Genomic DNA, 16,868 nt, shown 5'->3' with positions numbered 1-16,868 from the left:
ATGCACTCAATCTTGAAGGGAAAAAAACATAATTAAATATTGTAACAATTAATCACAGATAAGACAAGGTTCATAATTTCTAGGTTCTAGATGGTACCTAATTTATTATGTTCATTAATTTTACTACATATTTTGTGCAGCAATCACAGCTATGAAAATTATTAAACAGCTGTACTTCTAAATTGCTAGAGAGAATAATATATGTATGCTAGGTGTGACCTTTAATCTGTTAAAACAATTTTGTGGATAGTCTCAGACCATAGATTTGCATCACTTGAATGTAAGCATTGTTGCTGAGCATGGGTACATCAGGGTATTTAGTCTCATTCCTTTTTGTAGTGGGCTTTCAGTTATTTTGGTGCATAAATTAAGTTACTGTGGTGAATAAACACCCTTGAGGTTCTTGAGTCAGGTCATGGACATCTGCTCAGGATGTACATGACTTGAAAAGAAGGCTACTGCTTTATATGGATAAACTTGCATGTATAGGTTGATATGTGTGCTGTGAACTTTTAGACAAAAGGCAGATCTGTTTATTTTGCTGTCAAAAAATACGGTTGTAGGGGTTTACATAAATCTACTTGTAGGATGTATTCTGTCAAATTGCACATTTTCAAAATACAGATCTAGGTCATTTAATAAATGCTGATTCATTTTTGTATCATCTGCCATTTATTTAATGAAAATTAAAGATAAAACGAAAGAAACTGACATGGTTTTGAGCAGCTATAGATGTACTTGCTCAAATACAGATGTGAAAAAAGGCCTTTTGATAAAGCTACATTCTTTGAAGTAAAACAGCAGGTGATCAATAGCTGTTCAAGGTACCAATATCTCAATAACACACACAGTCACTGCGAAAATGTGTGTTAGTATATCTAGACTTTTTTCACACATTCTTTCTCTTGCAGAAAACCACTATGGCATTTAATAGAGTAATAATCTTTTGTTGTAATTTTCAATCAGTCTTGGAGTTCAATAGTAGAAATATAACCCTCCATTAAATTCTAAATGTTTTGGAGTAATTTCAACAACGCACTATGGTACTTTCTAGAAACCTGTTTGGATTTAATGTTTAAATTATCTGTAGGATTTAATTGTCAGGATCATAATGCAGGCCATAAAACTTGGAAGAAAAAGGAATAAAAAGGCTTCTTGGGGCTTAATGCAGAACATTTAGTTAAGGGCAATACATGTGCCTTTTCCACATAAAACAAACAAAAAAGTAGTTATCCCATTTACACACTAAACCTTTTGTGGAATAAAGATATTAGCCACAGGGAGGTGCAAGTCAAAGGACATGTATTCCATCTGTTACTCAGCAGCATTAACTCCTATCAGTATCAGCTTTGCTCAAGAGGAAATTATCTCTACTTGAAGCTGATGTGTTTTCCAGCTTGGTGTGCACCAGTACTGAATAATCAGAGACACGTGATTGAATGGATAACCTCAGGAATGGTTTTATATTTTTAATTGAATGAGGTCAAGATTGTGTTGAACAAGACTAATAATAGCTCCAACTGTACTGTTGGAACAATGTTCCAAGTAATTGTCTTGTCAGTTATAATAAGATAACAAGCACCTGGTCTGTGAGAACTAAACAGAGGAGACCAACTTATGAGAGTAGGTGTGAACTTGGGTCTGTGGGATGGCTTTAGTTAAGAGGTTTTGATTTATTTATAAAATAGAGAAAAAATTGTCAAAGCATCCCAACTATCTTTTGGTAAATTTTTTTACTTGTGTCTATACACATGTAAACATCTGCACACACAAAATACCATGTAAAGCATCCTGACAGCAGTGTAACTTCAGGGTGCAGCAGAGTGGAGAGGACAGAGGCCTAGGAAAGGAGCTGCAGGAGGGCAGAGAGCTCGGAAGAAAAAAGGTAACTAAAAGGCAGATAAACAGAAAAGGCCAGAAGAGAATTTATGTTGTCTTTTAAGTGACTAATCATGCTTTCATGCCTTTTTAAGAGTGTAATAACAGCACTATATTTTGAGCCCATCAGGGGAGGGGCTATGCTAGACCTATTGTTTCCAAATAAAGATGGGCTGGTGGGAGATGTGGTGGTTGGAGGCCGCCTGGGGCATTGTGATCATGGCATTACAGAGTTCTTGATATTTGGTGAAATCAGGAGGAACACCAATGAGAATTTACACTGGACTTCCAGAGGCCAGACTTTGGCCTATTTAGGAGACTTATCCAGAGAGTTCCTTGGGAAGCGGCCCTTAAAAACAAAGGAGTCCAGGAAAGGTGGGTGTGCTTCAAAACAGAGATCTTGAGAGCATAGGAACAGTCTGTGCCTGTGTGCCAAACAGTCAAGGAGGCAGACGTCCAGCCTGAATGGGCAACGAGGTTTTGAAGGAATTTAGGAATAAAAAAAAAGATGTATCAACTTTGGAAGGAGGGTCAGATCTCTCAGGAAGTATTTAAGGAGGTTGCTAGGGCATGAAGGGAAAAAAATAGAGGTGCCAAAGCTCAGTTCAAACTTAATCTGGCAACTTTTGTAAAGGATTATAAAAAACATTTTTACAAATACATTAATGATAAAAGGAAGGGTAAGACCAACCTATGTTCTCTACTGGATGCAGGAGGGAACTTACTAACTGGAGATGAGGAGAAAGTGGGAAGTGCTTAACACCTTCCTTGCCTCTGTCTTTAGTGGGAAGATGGCTTGTCCACAGGACAGCTGTCCTCCTGGGATGGTAGATGGTGCCAGGGAGCAGAATGGTCCCCCTGTTATCCAGGAGGAGGCAGTCAGAGAACTGCTGAGCTGCTTGGATGTTCATAAATCTATGGGGCCAGATGGGATCCATCCCAGGGTGATGAGGGAGTTGGCAGATGAGCTTGCAAAGCTGCTCTCCGTCATTTACCAACAGTCCTGGGACACTGGCGCGGTTCCAGATGACTTGAAGCTGGCCAATGTATTACCCATTCACAAAAAGGGTGGGAAGGAGGATCCTAGCAATTATAGACCAGTTAGCCTGGCCTCAGTACCCAGTAAGTTTTTACCCAGAACAGTTTATACTGAGTGCCATCTCACAGCACTTACAGGATGGCCAGGGTGCCAGACCCAGCTGGCATGCATTTGGGAAGGGTAGGTCACGTTTGACCAACCTGGTCTCTTTTTGTGGCCAGGTGACCTGCCTGGTGGCTGTGAGAAAGGTTGTGGATGTTGTGTACCTGGACTTCAGCAAGGCCTTTGGCACTGTCTCCCACAGCATATTCCTGGGAAAGCTGCAGCCCTTGGCTTGGACAGGAGCACTCTGTGCTGGGTTGGGAACTGGCTGGATGGCCGGGCCCAGAGAGTGGGAATGGTGCTGCATCCAGCTGGGGATCAGGCACCAGTGGTGTCCCCCAGGGGTCTGTGCTGGGGCCTGTTCTGTTCAATATTTTCATTGATTCAATATTTTCATGGGTGAGGGCATTGAATCTTCCATTAGCAAATTTGCAGATGACATTAAGATGGGAGCACATGTGTTGATCTGTTGGAAGGGAGGAGGGCTCTGCAGAGAGACCTGGAGTGTTTGGATGGATGGGCAGAGTCCAATGGGATTAAGTTTAATAAGTCCAAGTGCTGATTCCTGCATTTTGGCCACAATAACCCCTGCAGTGCTACAGGCTGGGGATGGTGTGGCTGGGCAGTGCCCAGGGGAAAGGGACCTGGGGGTGCTGGTTGGCAGCTGACTGAACATGAGCCAGCAGTGTGCCCTGGTGGCCAAGAAGGCCAATGGTCCCTGGCCTGTGTCAGGAACAGTGTGGCCAGCAGGAGCAGGGAGGTCATTCTTGCCCTGTACTGGCACTGGTGAGGTCACACCCTGAGTGCTGTGTCCAGTTCTGGTCCCTCAGTTCAGGAAGGATGTTGAGACACTTGAGCACATCCAGAGGAGGGAACAAGGCTGGTGAGGGGCTGGAACACAAACCCTGTGAGGAATGGCTGAGGGAGCTGGGGGTGTTTAGCCTGGAGAAAAGGAGACTTAGGGGTGACCTTATCACTCTCTATAACTCCCTGAAAGGTGGCTGTGGTCAGGTGGGAGTTGGTCTCTCTCCAGGCAGTGATTGACAAAATGAGAGGACATCGTCTAGCTGCACCAAGGGTTGGATATTAGGAAAAAGTTTTTTACAGAAAGAGTGATAAAGTACTGGAATGGCCTGCCCAAGGAGACATCCCCTTTAAAAAAAGACTGGATGTGGCACTGAGTGCCATGGTTTAGTTGAGGTGTTAGGGCATGGGTTGGACTTGATGGTCTTGAAGGTCACTTCCAACCTAGTGATTATGTGATTCTGTGAATAATTCTCATAAGAATTGTACTGATTTAGAGCTTTTTTGAAAGAGAATCTGTTTTCTCTATGTGACTGGCTCTTGCTATCCTTAAATTAGTGTGTAGCTTGAAAATAAACCTGCAATTTTTAAACATGGCAATAAGAATACTAGTTCACATAGAAGAGTTTGGATTGATGATGTCTCAGAACTGCCATCATCTTTCACCAGTGCTCTGGCAGTTCCTGTATGCAGAGGGTAGCAGTCTAGAGTCATGTAGCACAGCTCTCCCTTATGCCCATGTGAGACTGTGTCAATTAAGAATATAATTGGAGAACTATAAATTAGCAGTATATTGAAATAGAAATGATATAATGATGCTCAGTGGTGACAAAAAGATGTCACGTAGCAAGTTGCTAGTAATTCTTGGGGGCTTTTCCTCAAAACAAATAAGAATTTGGTAGTTTTAAAGGAGGTCTAGTTTGTGCCCCCAACTAAACAATAAATTATATGATTGCATAAAGCTAGACTCCTTTTTAAATCAATGCATTTGATTTATTATGTGAGCAAGATACTAAAATTAGTTTGTCTAGTGAGTGATGCAAGCAAAAATAAGCTGGTTTTGTTCTCAGAGGTATTCACAGCACTGACGTCCAGGATCAGCATGTGATTAATTTAGATTGTTTTTGCAAATATATGTATATTCTGGCTCTCAGTGATTTAATCATATGCCAGTCTCAGCAGTCTGTCATGGTGAGGTTTCTTTATTATGATAAAATTTTATAAAATGGCACTGAGAAGAGGCCACTGGAGGTGCAGAAGGTCTGGACTCAACATGTCTAACTGTCACCATCTCTATGTCATTCCTGACAGACATTTGTTATATCTGTTTTTGTGCTTCCAGCAGGGGGGACTCCTGCACAGTGCTTCCCATGTGGTCTGTTCCAGAGTTTTCTTAACCATTTCATTAGGATGCTTTATTCATGCCTCATTTAAGTGGCTTTTTTCTTCTAATTTTTCCCCTTTAATTCCCTTTTTCTATCCAGTATATCATAAATATAGCAACCGGATTTTCTTCCCTATTTAGCAGTGGACTTTAGCATTTTGATTGCCAGAAATGGGGCATGTAGCATACTCTGACCAACCTGTTCTCATGTTACCACCCTCATAATAAAATATTTCTTTCTTATATCTATTTTGAATCTACCTTTGTTTAGTTTAAAGCCATTACCCATTTACCTCTTGCCACAGCTTCTGCTAAAAAGTCTGTCCCAGATTTGGTTATTGCTTCCATGATAAGCTATCACTTGGTAGATAGAAGAAATCAGTTGATCTGATCTGTCATTTTTCAGTTGTGTTTTCTTAACTAATCATTCTTCCTATTCTCCACTGAATTATTTTCAAGCCTTTTATTAAAGATGAGAAGTAACTTTAAAGAATTATAAATAATGTTCCAGGACTTTGTGATTGAGCAGTAAAATGGTAGATAAAAATCAGCATAGATTACTCTTATGTGAAGAACACTGGGGAAAAAAATAAGTCCTAAGCTCCCATTCAAAATAATTGACTGTGAGCTTCCCATTCCATTTCATGTTCAAGACCTCAGGATATGAGGAGAAAACATCAGCTCAATTTGCAGCAGTTACCAGTAAAGCAGAAGTTATAATGGTTTAGGCAGGGATTGATGGCAAAGTAGAAATCATGCTGTCATGACCCTGCATTTGAAACTATCTGATGTTCTTATCCCTTCCATAAGGATATAGCATAATGGAAAAGATTCAGAAAAAAACTTATCAATTGTTGAGAAAGGTTTAGAGACAGAACAGACAGAAACACAAAATAATGTAGGATTGTTCAGCTTCATGAAGGGGGCCAACAGACTTCTAAAGAATGTGTGTCACAGGTAGTGACTGACCATTGTCCTCACCTGTGCAGAACTAAAGGCATCAAATGGAACTGTCAGATTTAAACCAAATTAAAAGAGCAGAAAGCTGGAGAGGGACTTTTTACAAGGGCATGTGGTGGTAGGGCAAGGGGTAATGGCTTCAAAGTGAGAGTTGGCTTAGATTGATTCTTTATATTAGAATAGATTTTATAAATTAGGTTTAGAAAAAAGTCTTTATATTAAGGGTGGTGAGGTACTGGACTATGTTGCCCAGAGAAGCTGTAGATGCTCCATCCCTGGAAATATTTGGGGACAGGTTGAATGGGGCTTTGAGCATTCTGGTCTAGTGCAAGGTGTGCTCACCTATGGTGGGAGGTTAAAACGAGATGATCTCTAAAATTTTAGCAACCCAAACCATTCTCTGATTCTTAATGTAGCAAGCTAAGATTGTACCAAAGATGTGGATCTTTCACAAGGTTATTGATGTGTATTTATTAGTGAGTACAAGATAAGATGGGAAAGAAGAGAATCACTAAAGTTGATTAAATACATACTTGTTGATGAAGAGAGGAAGTATTGAATGACTAATGACTGAATTCTGAATGAGTTTCTGGGTAAAGACATATGTTTGTCATGGTCTGTAGTTATGTGCCTTTGCAATTGTTGGAGACAATCCTACTGAGATAGATGCAGCTATAGTAAAATAATTTTATATTCTGCCTTGAGTTTTATATGTACTCTAGTTATTTTTTCTATCCTTATCACCATTTTTTTTTGCCTTAAAAAATGTAAGGACACAGGAGTTTTTCGTGGCACATGTTGATTTACATACAATCTGAGAGTCTGTCTGTGTGTAAGCAGCCAGTCCTTTTCATGTACTGTTTCAGCCCATGATCTTGTCATTTACCTGTGTACCTGATTTCAGTCAATTGAAAAGTCTAGTCTTACTTTATGTCTGAAACCAATTATTACACCTAATTTATATCATGTGCATCTGGCACTGCAGCTCTGTTAGAAATATAAATTATCTTTGATGCTTCATGTCAATCTAAGATTACGCAGTAAGAATTCTGAGATTATACATTTTTATTCTCTGTTATTTTGTCCTGAATTTACATAATATAGGAGAAAAAAAATGGAGAGTAAGTATATTTACTATTGACAAAACAACTAGTTTCCATCTCCTTTAGAATTATATAAAACATAGCAAGCCTAACAGATATTTCTTTATTATGACTACTTTACATAAATAAAACTGCACTTTAAGAGCTAGACCTCATAATTCAAAAAGAAATTTTGATAAGTTCCTTGATATGTGTAAGCTGGTATGTTTGCAGAAGAGGGTGTTTTTCACACAGTAGTTCATGGTATATGAATATTGTGCATATTTTATCCATTTCCTCCTTACTAGATGAGTCAGTGAGAAAAAAGTACTTTCATTATTGTTTCTGAAAGGATCAGTTGAGATACCAACTTTTCTTTTGTTCCTGCTTTAAGCAGGAATGTTAGACTAAACAAGCTCATGAGGTTCCTACCTATTTGTTTGGGTTTTATTTTTTAATCCTCTGAATATAAAGGAAGATCAGGACCTGCATTTTTCTAATCCTTATTTAGGAAATTTTTTGTTAGTTTTATTTAGTATTTTCATAGAAACTAATCTGTAATATCTGTTTGTTCAAAAGTTCTTAGGAAATAACTGACATGTCAGAAAAGAACTTTATCTATGACTTCTACATGGAATGGTGACAAAAGTCAAATTGAAATGAGATGTGTTTGGATTGTTTTAAACATTAAATGTTAAAATTTTTTTATTATTCTCTTTTAAATCAGCAAGATCTAGATGTGTACATTTCTTTGGTGACAAGTGGCAAGATTTTTGTTTCTTTATTGCTTTAACTTGTTCCTTACCTTAGAAGATAATAGTTGTTTTGGGAGATGAAACATATGTGGTAATTAATTATAATCAATAGTTATGTTATGCTTACAAAGTTATGCTTACAAAGCTTAGATAATTTCCTAATTTATTGTGGGAAAAATGAGTAAAATTGTTGCTCTTCTTCCACAGGGTGCAAGAGTACAAAACACAGCCAAGAATTTAGGAGTGAGGGATCGAACACCACAGTCTGCGCCAAGGTAACTGACTCTTTGTGTCCTAGACCATGGTTTTGTCTTCTTTGTGCCAAATTCAGTCCTAGCTGCTCAAAAGCTAACAGTAAACATCTACTATATTATGCTCCAGCTGGTAAGATATGGCTCTCAATGTACATAAAACTCTTAGCCATACAATTTTACTTCAAGGGATTAGTTGCAGAAATCTGGGCTATGTAGCTCTTCAAAACACGCCCATTTTTGAAAAATGAAACCTAGTTCATGTTAATTATGAAACCACTGGAGTAAGTCCTTCATCACTTGTAATATTTAGTGGGTTTGGGTAAATACTCTTAATTAGATCCATAACCTCATTTTAATGAAATACTGTCCCGTAGTATCTCAGCAAAATCATGTTCTAGTTGCATTTGGGGATGGTATAGTCTTTCTTTGTCTATTTCTGAAATATGCTTACAATGAAAATTGGGCTGTTCTATATTTATCCAGCTTTTTAATGTTGTGATGGATTGTAGGTAACAGAAAAGTTTCTTTAAAAGAACAATACTTATAAATAAAAATAACCAACCAGCCACGTTCTTAATTTGATCTTCAAATGGTTTTAGTTATCCAGAACTAATTTAACCTGGGTATTACCAATTCAAACATAATGTTTTTGCTGACTGATGAGAACACATTGAATGAGCTAGACAGATATGTGAAATGCATAACAGATCCACTGTGGTGTTTAAATTTCAGTAAGGAAACAGGGAATTAATAAAATCTGATAGAGATGACCGTGTGAATGTGATTAGCTTAGGGGCAGTCCAGGACCAAAGATCCCTCATCACTGTCTTGCTTTGTGGGAATCCATGGCAATAAAATAGCATTTTGTTACATTAAAAGCAATGAAAGCATTACTGGGAGAAGACTTTTAATATTTTGAATAGTACAATTTGGGCCTTAAATGAATTTCTTCATGACATAATTGTGGAGACAGCCAAAGAATTCTTGCAACCCAAATTTTCCCATCCCAACATGACAGAATGTTTTTCTAGATTCAGAGCTTTTGTGATAAAGGAAAAACCTAAATTCTCAAAAATTGAAACTTAGCAACAAGATTTTTAGCATTGCATCTGTGGAAAAAAGACTGCCTCTTTCTAGCTGAAACTCCCACAGTGTAGCACTGAGATGCTGAAGAAGAATTATGAGAACACTGGATAAACAGATGTACCTGGCACATCACCTTGCCAGTGAGCAGCAATAGCAATGTCACAGGAATATCCTGGACCTCTGTACTCAGGGCATTAGATGCACAAGTCAGAATTGTCATCAGCAGGATGCTTTTGATGTATAACTAAACAATACTATAGCTTTCTCAGTTCTCTGCTTTGAAAACAATTTTATATTTGGTTTCATTTAACATCACTTGACAGGGTTCTCTCATCTGCAGCTGCCACTGTTTCTTGATGTTTGTACAATCTCAAATAGTTGTCCCACAGATATTGACCCAGAACAGGCTATTTCTGCTCTATAGCATCTTCAGATCCTTAGGGATTTATGCAGCCTTATTGTTAGCTTGCTTCACAATTCCTTTATATCACTTGCTCTGAAGACAATCTTAGTGATTATTGCTATAACCTGAAGAATACACAGACCTTAGTGTGTGGGGCTGAGGTTTTCTGCACTTTGCTCCATAGAAATTAAATATTGCTAGAACAACACCAAGTATTAACCCCACTGCAATTACTCTAGATGAGATTCTGACTGTAATTTTATCTGTCTTCTGCCAGCTTTGAATATTACTGCTTTATTATGCCAGCAGAATCAAATAATTCAACCCTATTTATTCTTCTCTGCTTCTTTTTAAAGGACCAAAGATCAGACATTATCCTCTCATCAGTATAAAAATATGACATATATGTATATTGTCTTATATATAGATCTAAACAGATATTTTGGTGTCTGCACAATGTGACCTTAAATGATTGTGGTTCTGAGTCTGCCATATGACTGTGTGGAAGAGCCCAATGATTTTCAGAACACATTATGGTGGAGATTTCTCTTTGCTGTTCCTTCAGTGTTATATTTTCCCAGAGGAATATGTGTAATTCAAATGAGGTCATGTCTATGGCTGGTTCTAATTGCTGTGGTTTCAGAGGAGATATTGTATGCTGGACAGGAGTAAAGAACAAAGGGTGTGAGGTCAGAATGATTGCCTTTTATTTTCAGTATTTCAATTGTTAAAGTTTCAAACTCCTGTTAATAACCAAGTCCTTGCAAAAGGAGTTAATAGAAGTCCAAAAACCTTTATAAAAGCAGTGGCTATTTCAATCTGTACTGAGGTAGTCATTTGAACCAAATTTTACAGCTGTTGAGTTCATCCATGAAGAAACAGAGGGAGAGAGAGATTAAAATCTGCATGGTAGTGTCACATGTCTGGCACCTGTCTTAGGTGCTTCAAACAGCATCAGTTTTTCAGGGAAGTATTTTTAGAGTGAGGTTTGACTGGACCAAGACAAAACATAATTGGAGGCAATTGCATTCACCAAGCAGCTTTTCCAATTGAGAAATACAGGCAACAGCTGATAATAGGATTAATGAAGACATCTTCAGTGCAGAAATATGAAAATTTTCTATATTGAAATGTGTTTATAAGACTGCTTATAGATATGTGTTTTAATGATTCCACTTTCAATGTAAACAATTATACTTACAAAGAAGATTTTATTAGTTTTACATCAATGGTATTAAACTGAATTCAGTACCTTTTGTTTTGCAGTGCAGAAAGATGTAGATTTAGTTAGTGTTCCTTAAATTTACTCATCTTAAAAGTGACCAAGTTCTCAGAATAATAATTGCTTTGTTTATCATTGTCAGATTATACAAGCTGTGCCAGCCACCACCACCTGTTGGAGAAGAATGAGGAGATCTGCTCCAGAAAACAACCCAGTAATGGCCTTTAGGACACTGGGACTTTATGAGAAAAATCCATCTGCACTATAGCAGTATCTCCCTGCAGCTTTGATAAATAAGAAAATAAATCTTTTACTCAGGACAAAGAAAGAAACACATTGGCATTGAAAAATGTCTTCCCAAAAGCATATCTGAAATCTGTGCACTCCAATCTTACACTCATAGGATAATACTCTTCCTTGGGAATTTTACACTGGAATCAGATTAAGTTGATGTGTCTTGTTCAGCCACATGATAGGTATAGCCAGCAGCTTGAAAAACAGTCTTGTTCAGAGGGAATGTCTTCACTTGTACTCTATGCAGAAATATTTCTTGTGGAAGCCTAGATAAACTAGGCTTGATAATGAGCATGCACTTCATATGGGGCCCTTTGCACTTGATAAAGCTTTTTTTCCTGTCACCATCATAATTTCTTGGAATGTTGACTTTACTGTTTCAAGAATACAATGTGAAGTTTAACGATGAAATGCTCATTTCAGAATTGTGTTTAAAGGCTGCAGGCAGCTGCTATGGATGTGTGTTTGTAATCAGTAAATTCAGCCATGTCTGAAGCAGTGCTTGTCACACTGCTTTGGAAGGAGGTCCTACAAGGCATTAGGAGTGCCTAATGCTATGGCATACAAGGTAAAGTTCTGCCCTTTTGCAGCTGCCATTATAATGGAGGAGAAGGATGAGTCTGATCTTCATCCATTGTTAGGCTGAGTTTCAGACTCATCAAATAGATGTTTTACATTTACATTTCTGCATTTCAGAGTTTTCCAGAGTTGTGTATATTCTTCTATAGCACTACACTAACAAATCTACATGAGGCAGAGATGAGTCAGTATTGTTCAACTGGAAATGATTGATTGAAGTTCAAGCATAGTTTGGGGCTTTGATGTTTTATGCTACCATTTTCCAAATTTGTCAGAATTGTTTTGCATAGCACCTCAGTTCTTTGGAGTGGTAATTGTTATAGATTTATTTTGAAATTGTACTAACTACTTAGAGAGCCCAGGGAGAATTTGTCTGCATTTGGCTGTTCTTTTGGCCAAAGCATTTTCAGAGAAAATGCCCCCAAATGAGGATTTATATATGAACACATTAAAACAAAAACTGTATTCTGAAATAGTTCTACTTGTAGCATTAGCTATGTTCTCCATTAGAGCACATATGCTGTCTGAATAAAATTTATTTTTTGTACAACAGCAGCCTGTAGTTATGCTGTAGCAATCACAACATAATTTTTGCATATGATCTAAATATTTATGAATCTATCAATCTACAATAACTGAAAATTCAAAAGGATCTGTACTCTTGAAGAGAGTGGGTTTTTTTAAAGAGGATATTTAGGGAACTTGTTACTTTTCTCCAAAGGAGGAATTAGAGCTCCTGGCTTTTTCAGTATTCTAAATGTTTTTACACAGACCTTAAATTTGCTAAGAATTTTTATATATCCACAGATACATATGTCTGTGCATATATGTCCATTTTAACATGTAGTCGTATCAATTGCTGGTCCTACCATAAATTGAGAATGTTTGCCTTAAACTATAGTAAAGACATGCAGTAATGAACACTCCAGTAGCAACTTCACCTTTGTGCTTTAAAGTTTACTCTCTTTCATAGTTACTGGAAGCTACTGAACTATGATCTTTTTGATTTAAAAAATTTAATACTCAAAAGCAAAATCAAAATTTAAAAAAAATATTGCTTTTAAAGGCCTTTGTCTAGTATGACCTAATGCTTACACATAAGAAAGAGCTATGTTTTCTATAATTGCTGTTCTGTTCAGGATCTCATGCTTTCAGATGTGTTTCATTCAGAGCAGCAGTACTGGCTGTGGTAATTCCTGCTCCAGGCAAAAGCACCAGTAATTTCAGTTTCTGCTTGTCCAGACATCAGAAGTACAGAGAAGCCATAAGCACCTCAAGCCAAGGGTGTGCTGGTGTCAGCCTGGCTCTGAGCTCACATCTCCCTGTGAGGTTTCCCCACATGAGGCTTGATTTACTGTGAGGAAAGTCAGCTGCATGGAGCTGCTGAGCCTGTGTACAATAAAATAACCTAGAGGACAAAATCTGCTGCATGCACATGCATTATTGTAACTACTCATCGCTTTTTTTATATAGCATTAAAAATGGTAGGAGTGCAAATGCTCAAAATAGTGTCTCTCTATAATATGATAATTCCCTGTTTCACTTTGTTGTTGAGATTATGGGATAATAGACATTTTTAAGGGACAAATAGTTATAAGCCAGTCACTGGAAAAATTTATTTAGCTGTTGTTTCATGAGTGTGCATCAGAAGTCTTGGTCTCTTATTTTGGTGTCTAACTTTTGGTCCTTTATTCTTTTTTGCCCCCTCTGGAGACAGTTTTCAAAAAACTATTCAGCATTATGAGCTTTATTGGTGATCCATACTGCAAAATAAAGTGTCTATTTAGCCTGATATCAAAGGAGCTGAGAAACTTAACGCTTGATTTTCTGGGATTACAGGTAGCACATAAAAATAACAGAGTTGCTTAGTAACACACAGAATGACAGAATCAATTAGTTTGGAAAAGATCTGTGGGATAATTGATTCCAACTTATAGATCGAGTCCAACCTATTTTCAGAGGAAATGGGACATAAATGGCCCACTTATTGTCTATTAAAAAGTGGGGATCTGATTTCTCAAAACGTTCTTCGATGGCCTGTATGAAACATTGTGTGGTATTCAGATTAGTTTTCTTGTCTCTCTGCTTTCAGAGCACACTGCACATTCTAACACTATTCTATTGACTTCTAACAATATTAAATGGACTTATTCAAGTCCATTCTTAAAATATAAATTTATACATGTTCATTATTAAAGCTGTTTATTTGGTTTGGTATAGGTGTAGGACATATTTATTCCTTATACAAGGTGCACTTGCAGAGCAAAAACAAAATCCATTCTCATCACAATATGTTTATCCTCTTTTAAACTCACAGATGACAAAAAGATGACCAAGAGTGATGATTTACAAGAATTTTATCACCTATAGCTCCTTAAATCTTTGCTTTGACAGAAATGGGTTATGTAGCCTTTTCTTTACAACCATGTGTTGTATTGGTTTAGGGAAAGCATTCTGTATGTAATTTTTACTTTTTCACCCAAGTCAAGCATAATTCTTCTGGGAATAAATGCAAGGATCTAGAGGCATACATTACCAAATACTACCATGATTCAATGCTAGTCTAGGAAGGGAGAGTTACAGGCCAAGGAACAGCTGAATTGCCATGAGTTGCCATAGCATCCATGCTTGGAGAAAACAGATTTTAAGTAGAGCTTTGGCCTTTGTAACCATCATCTGTGAATAACAGGATGTTAAACAGTCTTTAGTCTATGAAATGGCTATTGATTCAGTGTACTTCCCCAAGCCAGTTATTCTTTAATACCTATTTACCTTGTAGATTTTAAATGTAAATAAATAAATATAAAAATGTATATAGTCCAGTTTTTCAATCTCAAACTTTGTGTTTAGAGATCTGTTTTAAAGTAAATATTCCTGCTGTTAGCTGCAGCAACCAACCAATTTCATGTCCACTGAGACAGCTGGAATCTGTAGTGGCTTTTTGGGTAGATTTCACTGGGTTTTAGGAAATGCATCAGGTTTTTGGACTGGTTTGTATTTGTTTATTTTAATGTAGTCAATAGTGGTCAGAACTGCTCTTCTTGGTTTACAGCCAAAACAATTAAACTTCGGTCAACAAGGATTTATAGTAGTCATACTTAATTTCATTTGTTAGAATCCTTTAATGGAAGAAAAATTAACCACTTTTATTGATCTGTTTTTAGCCAGAGAAATTCACAAGCAAACATGTTTTATTAATTCTTTGTCAGATGTAGTGTGTGTGTGTGTATATATATGTGTATGTATTTAAGACAATTGCCTGAATGTGAGTATACACATCATGGTTAAGCATGATGCTCAAAAAAGGAAAGTGTCTTTCATTTATTTTCATTTAAATGAGAAAATCAGTAGCTGTAGTATATATCTGCATATTGTTCCACACTTTTTTACTTTACAGCTCCTTCATGGATGTCTGCCAGCATTTTACGCATATTTTGCACTTTTTTTTAACAGTATGAAAAGAGCTAATGCATTGCCTTATGTATTTTATCTCTGTACTTGATAAATGCAGGTAGTGCTTTTCTAATTGTACTCCAAAAGTACTCTGGCATTGGTAAATTAGATGTGCAGTACATACCTGACTCAGGATACCTGGATTTTTCATCATTAGGTTTTGAAGTATAAAAAGATATTAAACTCATATTTTTGTATGCTGACAATTGTGTAGGGTTTTTTATATACTGTATATATAAACCAAGTTTTCCTAAAGACTTTTTATTATTATTAATGTTTCCCTATTCCTGCTAGAAGATGTTGGTTTATGTTTTCTTGTTACATATGTATAAATGAAGATACAGCACACACAGTCATGCAAATGTTAACACTGTTGAGAAATTTCAGATTGTCCAGAGGCTAATCAAGCTTTTTTTTTTTTTTTTTAATGTTCTTCTCTAAAAATATATATATCCATACTAGAAATCTGCTTTAGAAATAACATCTACTTCAGTTTGAAAATCCTACAGAGTGTTCAAAGTAGTTGGGGCATTTCTACAAGTACTTAGATTTGGACTTTCAAGGGAATACCCACGACATCTTCTGTGTGTGTATGTGTGTCCTATCTGCAGTACCATATGCCAGATTTTAAAAACTAAGCAGCCTTAACAACTTCTTTACACCCTGTATATAGTGTATGTATTTGGTTATACTTGTGTTACTCTTTAAAAATGAACTTAATTTCTGCATTGAGTATTGCACACATTTTTCAAATTAAGAATATATTTTGTAACATCTCATTAAGCACAAGAGACCATTACTGCTTTGAAATATTATGTGTAAGTACAGCCATACACAGAATGTCTCAGTCAGCTTTTGTTTGAAAACAATCAAACTAGCAGTTCTGTGGGTAGTTGAGTTTGTTGGAAGTAAACTTTGGAATTAAAGATCCTTGGAACACGGATTTAAATTACTTTTTCCTTTATTTTGTCAAGTGCCTCTGTAGCATACTTGGAATCAGTTATATCGATTTTGGGTAAGACTAATACTGTGTACTTTTAGATCTATGGTTTATTTTTTTAGTTACATAGTAAAGACTGGAATGGTAACAATGTATTACAAAATGTCAGCAATAAAACTATTCATAATATGACCACTGTAAACTTCTTTATTTGTAAGCAATAAGTAAGTTGGGGGGGAGGGGGTTGAGGGTCTTCAGCCCTTTCAGTGTGCCTGCCTAGGAATTCTCCTTCAGGAGAACAGAAATTAAACTTCTAGAAATAAATGTTTCTAATAGGAATCTCTTCTGCAAACTCAAGCCCAACCTAGGCTCATTGCTGGTAATTGAAATATATCTTTAGAACCATTAGAAAACTGAACCCTGCATGAGCAGAAGCCCCTGGCTGTGGGCAGCTGTATTTTGTGAAGGCTGGAAGAGACACAGGCATGAAAATTGCTTTCTGGCCCTATGGTGCCATCACTGTTCCACGAAGCTCTGAAATACCCACCATTTCTGCACTCCTTTGTCTGAGGACTTTCTGCTGACTGCTGTGCAGAAGGGTAATCTGACAAGCACGGTGTGGAGTGTTGTATT

General features: G+C 37.1%; 1 protein-coding gene across 1 annotated transcript in view; it reads left to right on the top strand.

Annotated features, from left to right (window-relative positions):
- PREX2 (phosphatidylinositol-3,4,5-trisphosphate dependent Rac exchange factor 2) overlaps positions 1-16,437 on the top strand; it is a 169,993-nt gene extending 153,556 nt beyond the window's left edge. The window contains exons 39-40 of the mRNA XM_056484325.1: positions 8,212-8,279; positions 11,112-16,437. Of these exons, the coding sequence (XP_056340300.1) occupies positions 8,212-8,279; positions 11,112-11,157 (114 nt within the window). The 3' untranslated portion in view covers positions 11,158-16,437. The remainder of the gene's footprint in view (positions 1-8,211; positions 8,280-11,111) is intronic.
- The last annotated feature ends 431 nt before the right edge of the window (positions 16,438-16,868 follow it).

The sequence above is a fragment of the Oenanthe melanoleuca genome, chromosome 2, assembly GCF_029582105.1.
Source record: "Oenanthe melanoleuca isolate GR-GAL-2019-014 chromosome 2, OMel1.0, whole genome shotgun sequence".
Classification (NCBI taxonomy): domain Eukaryota; kingdom Metazoa; phylum Chordata; class Aves; order Passeriformes; family Muscicapidae; genus Oenanthe; species Oenanthe melanoleuca.
This window is presented reverse-complemented; position numbering and strand designations above follow the sequence as displayed.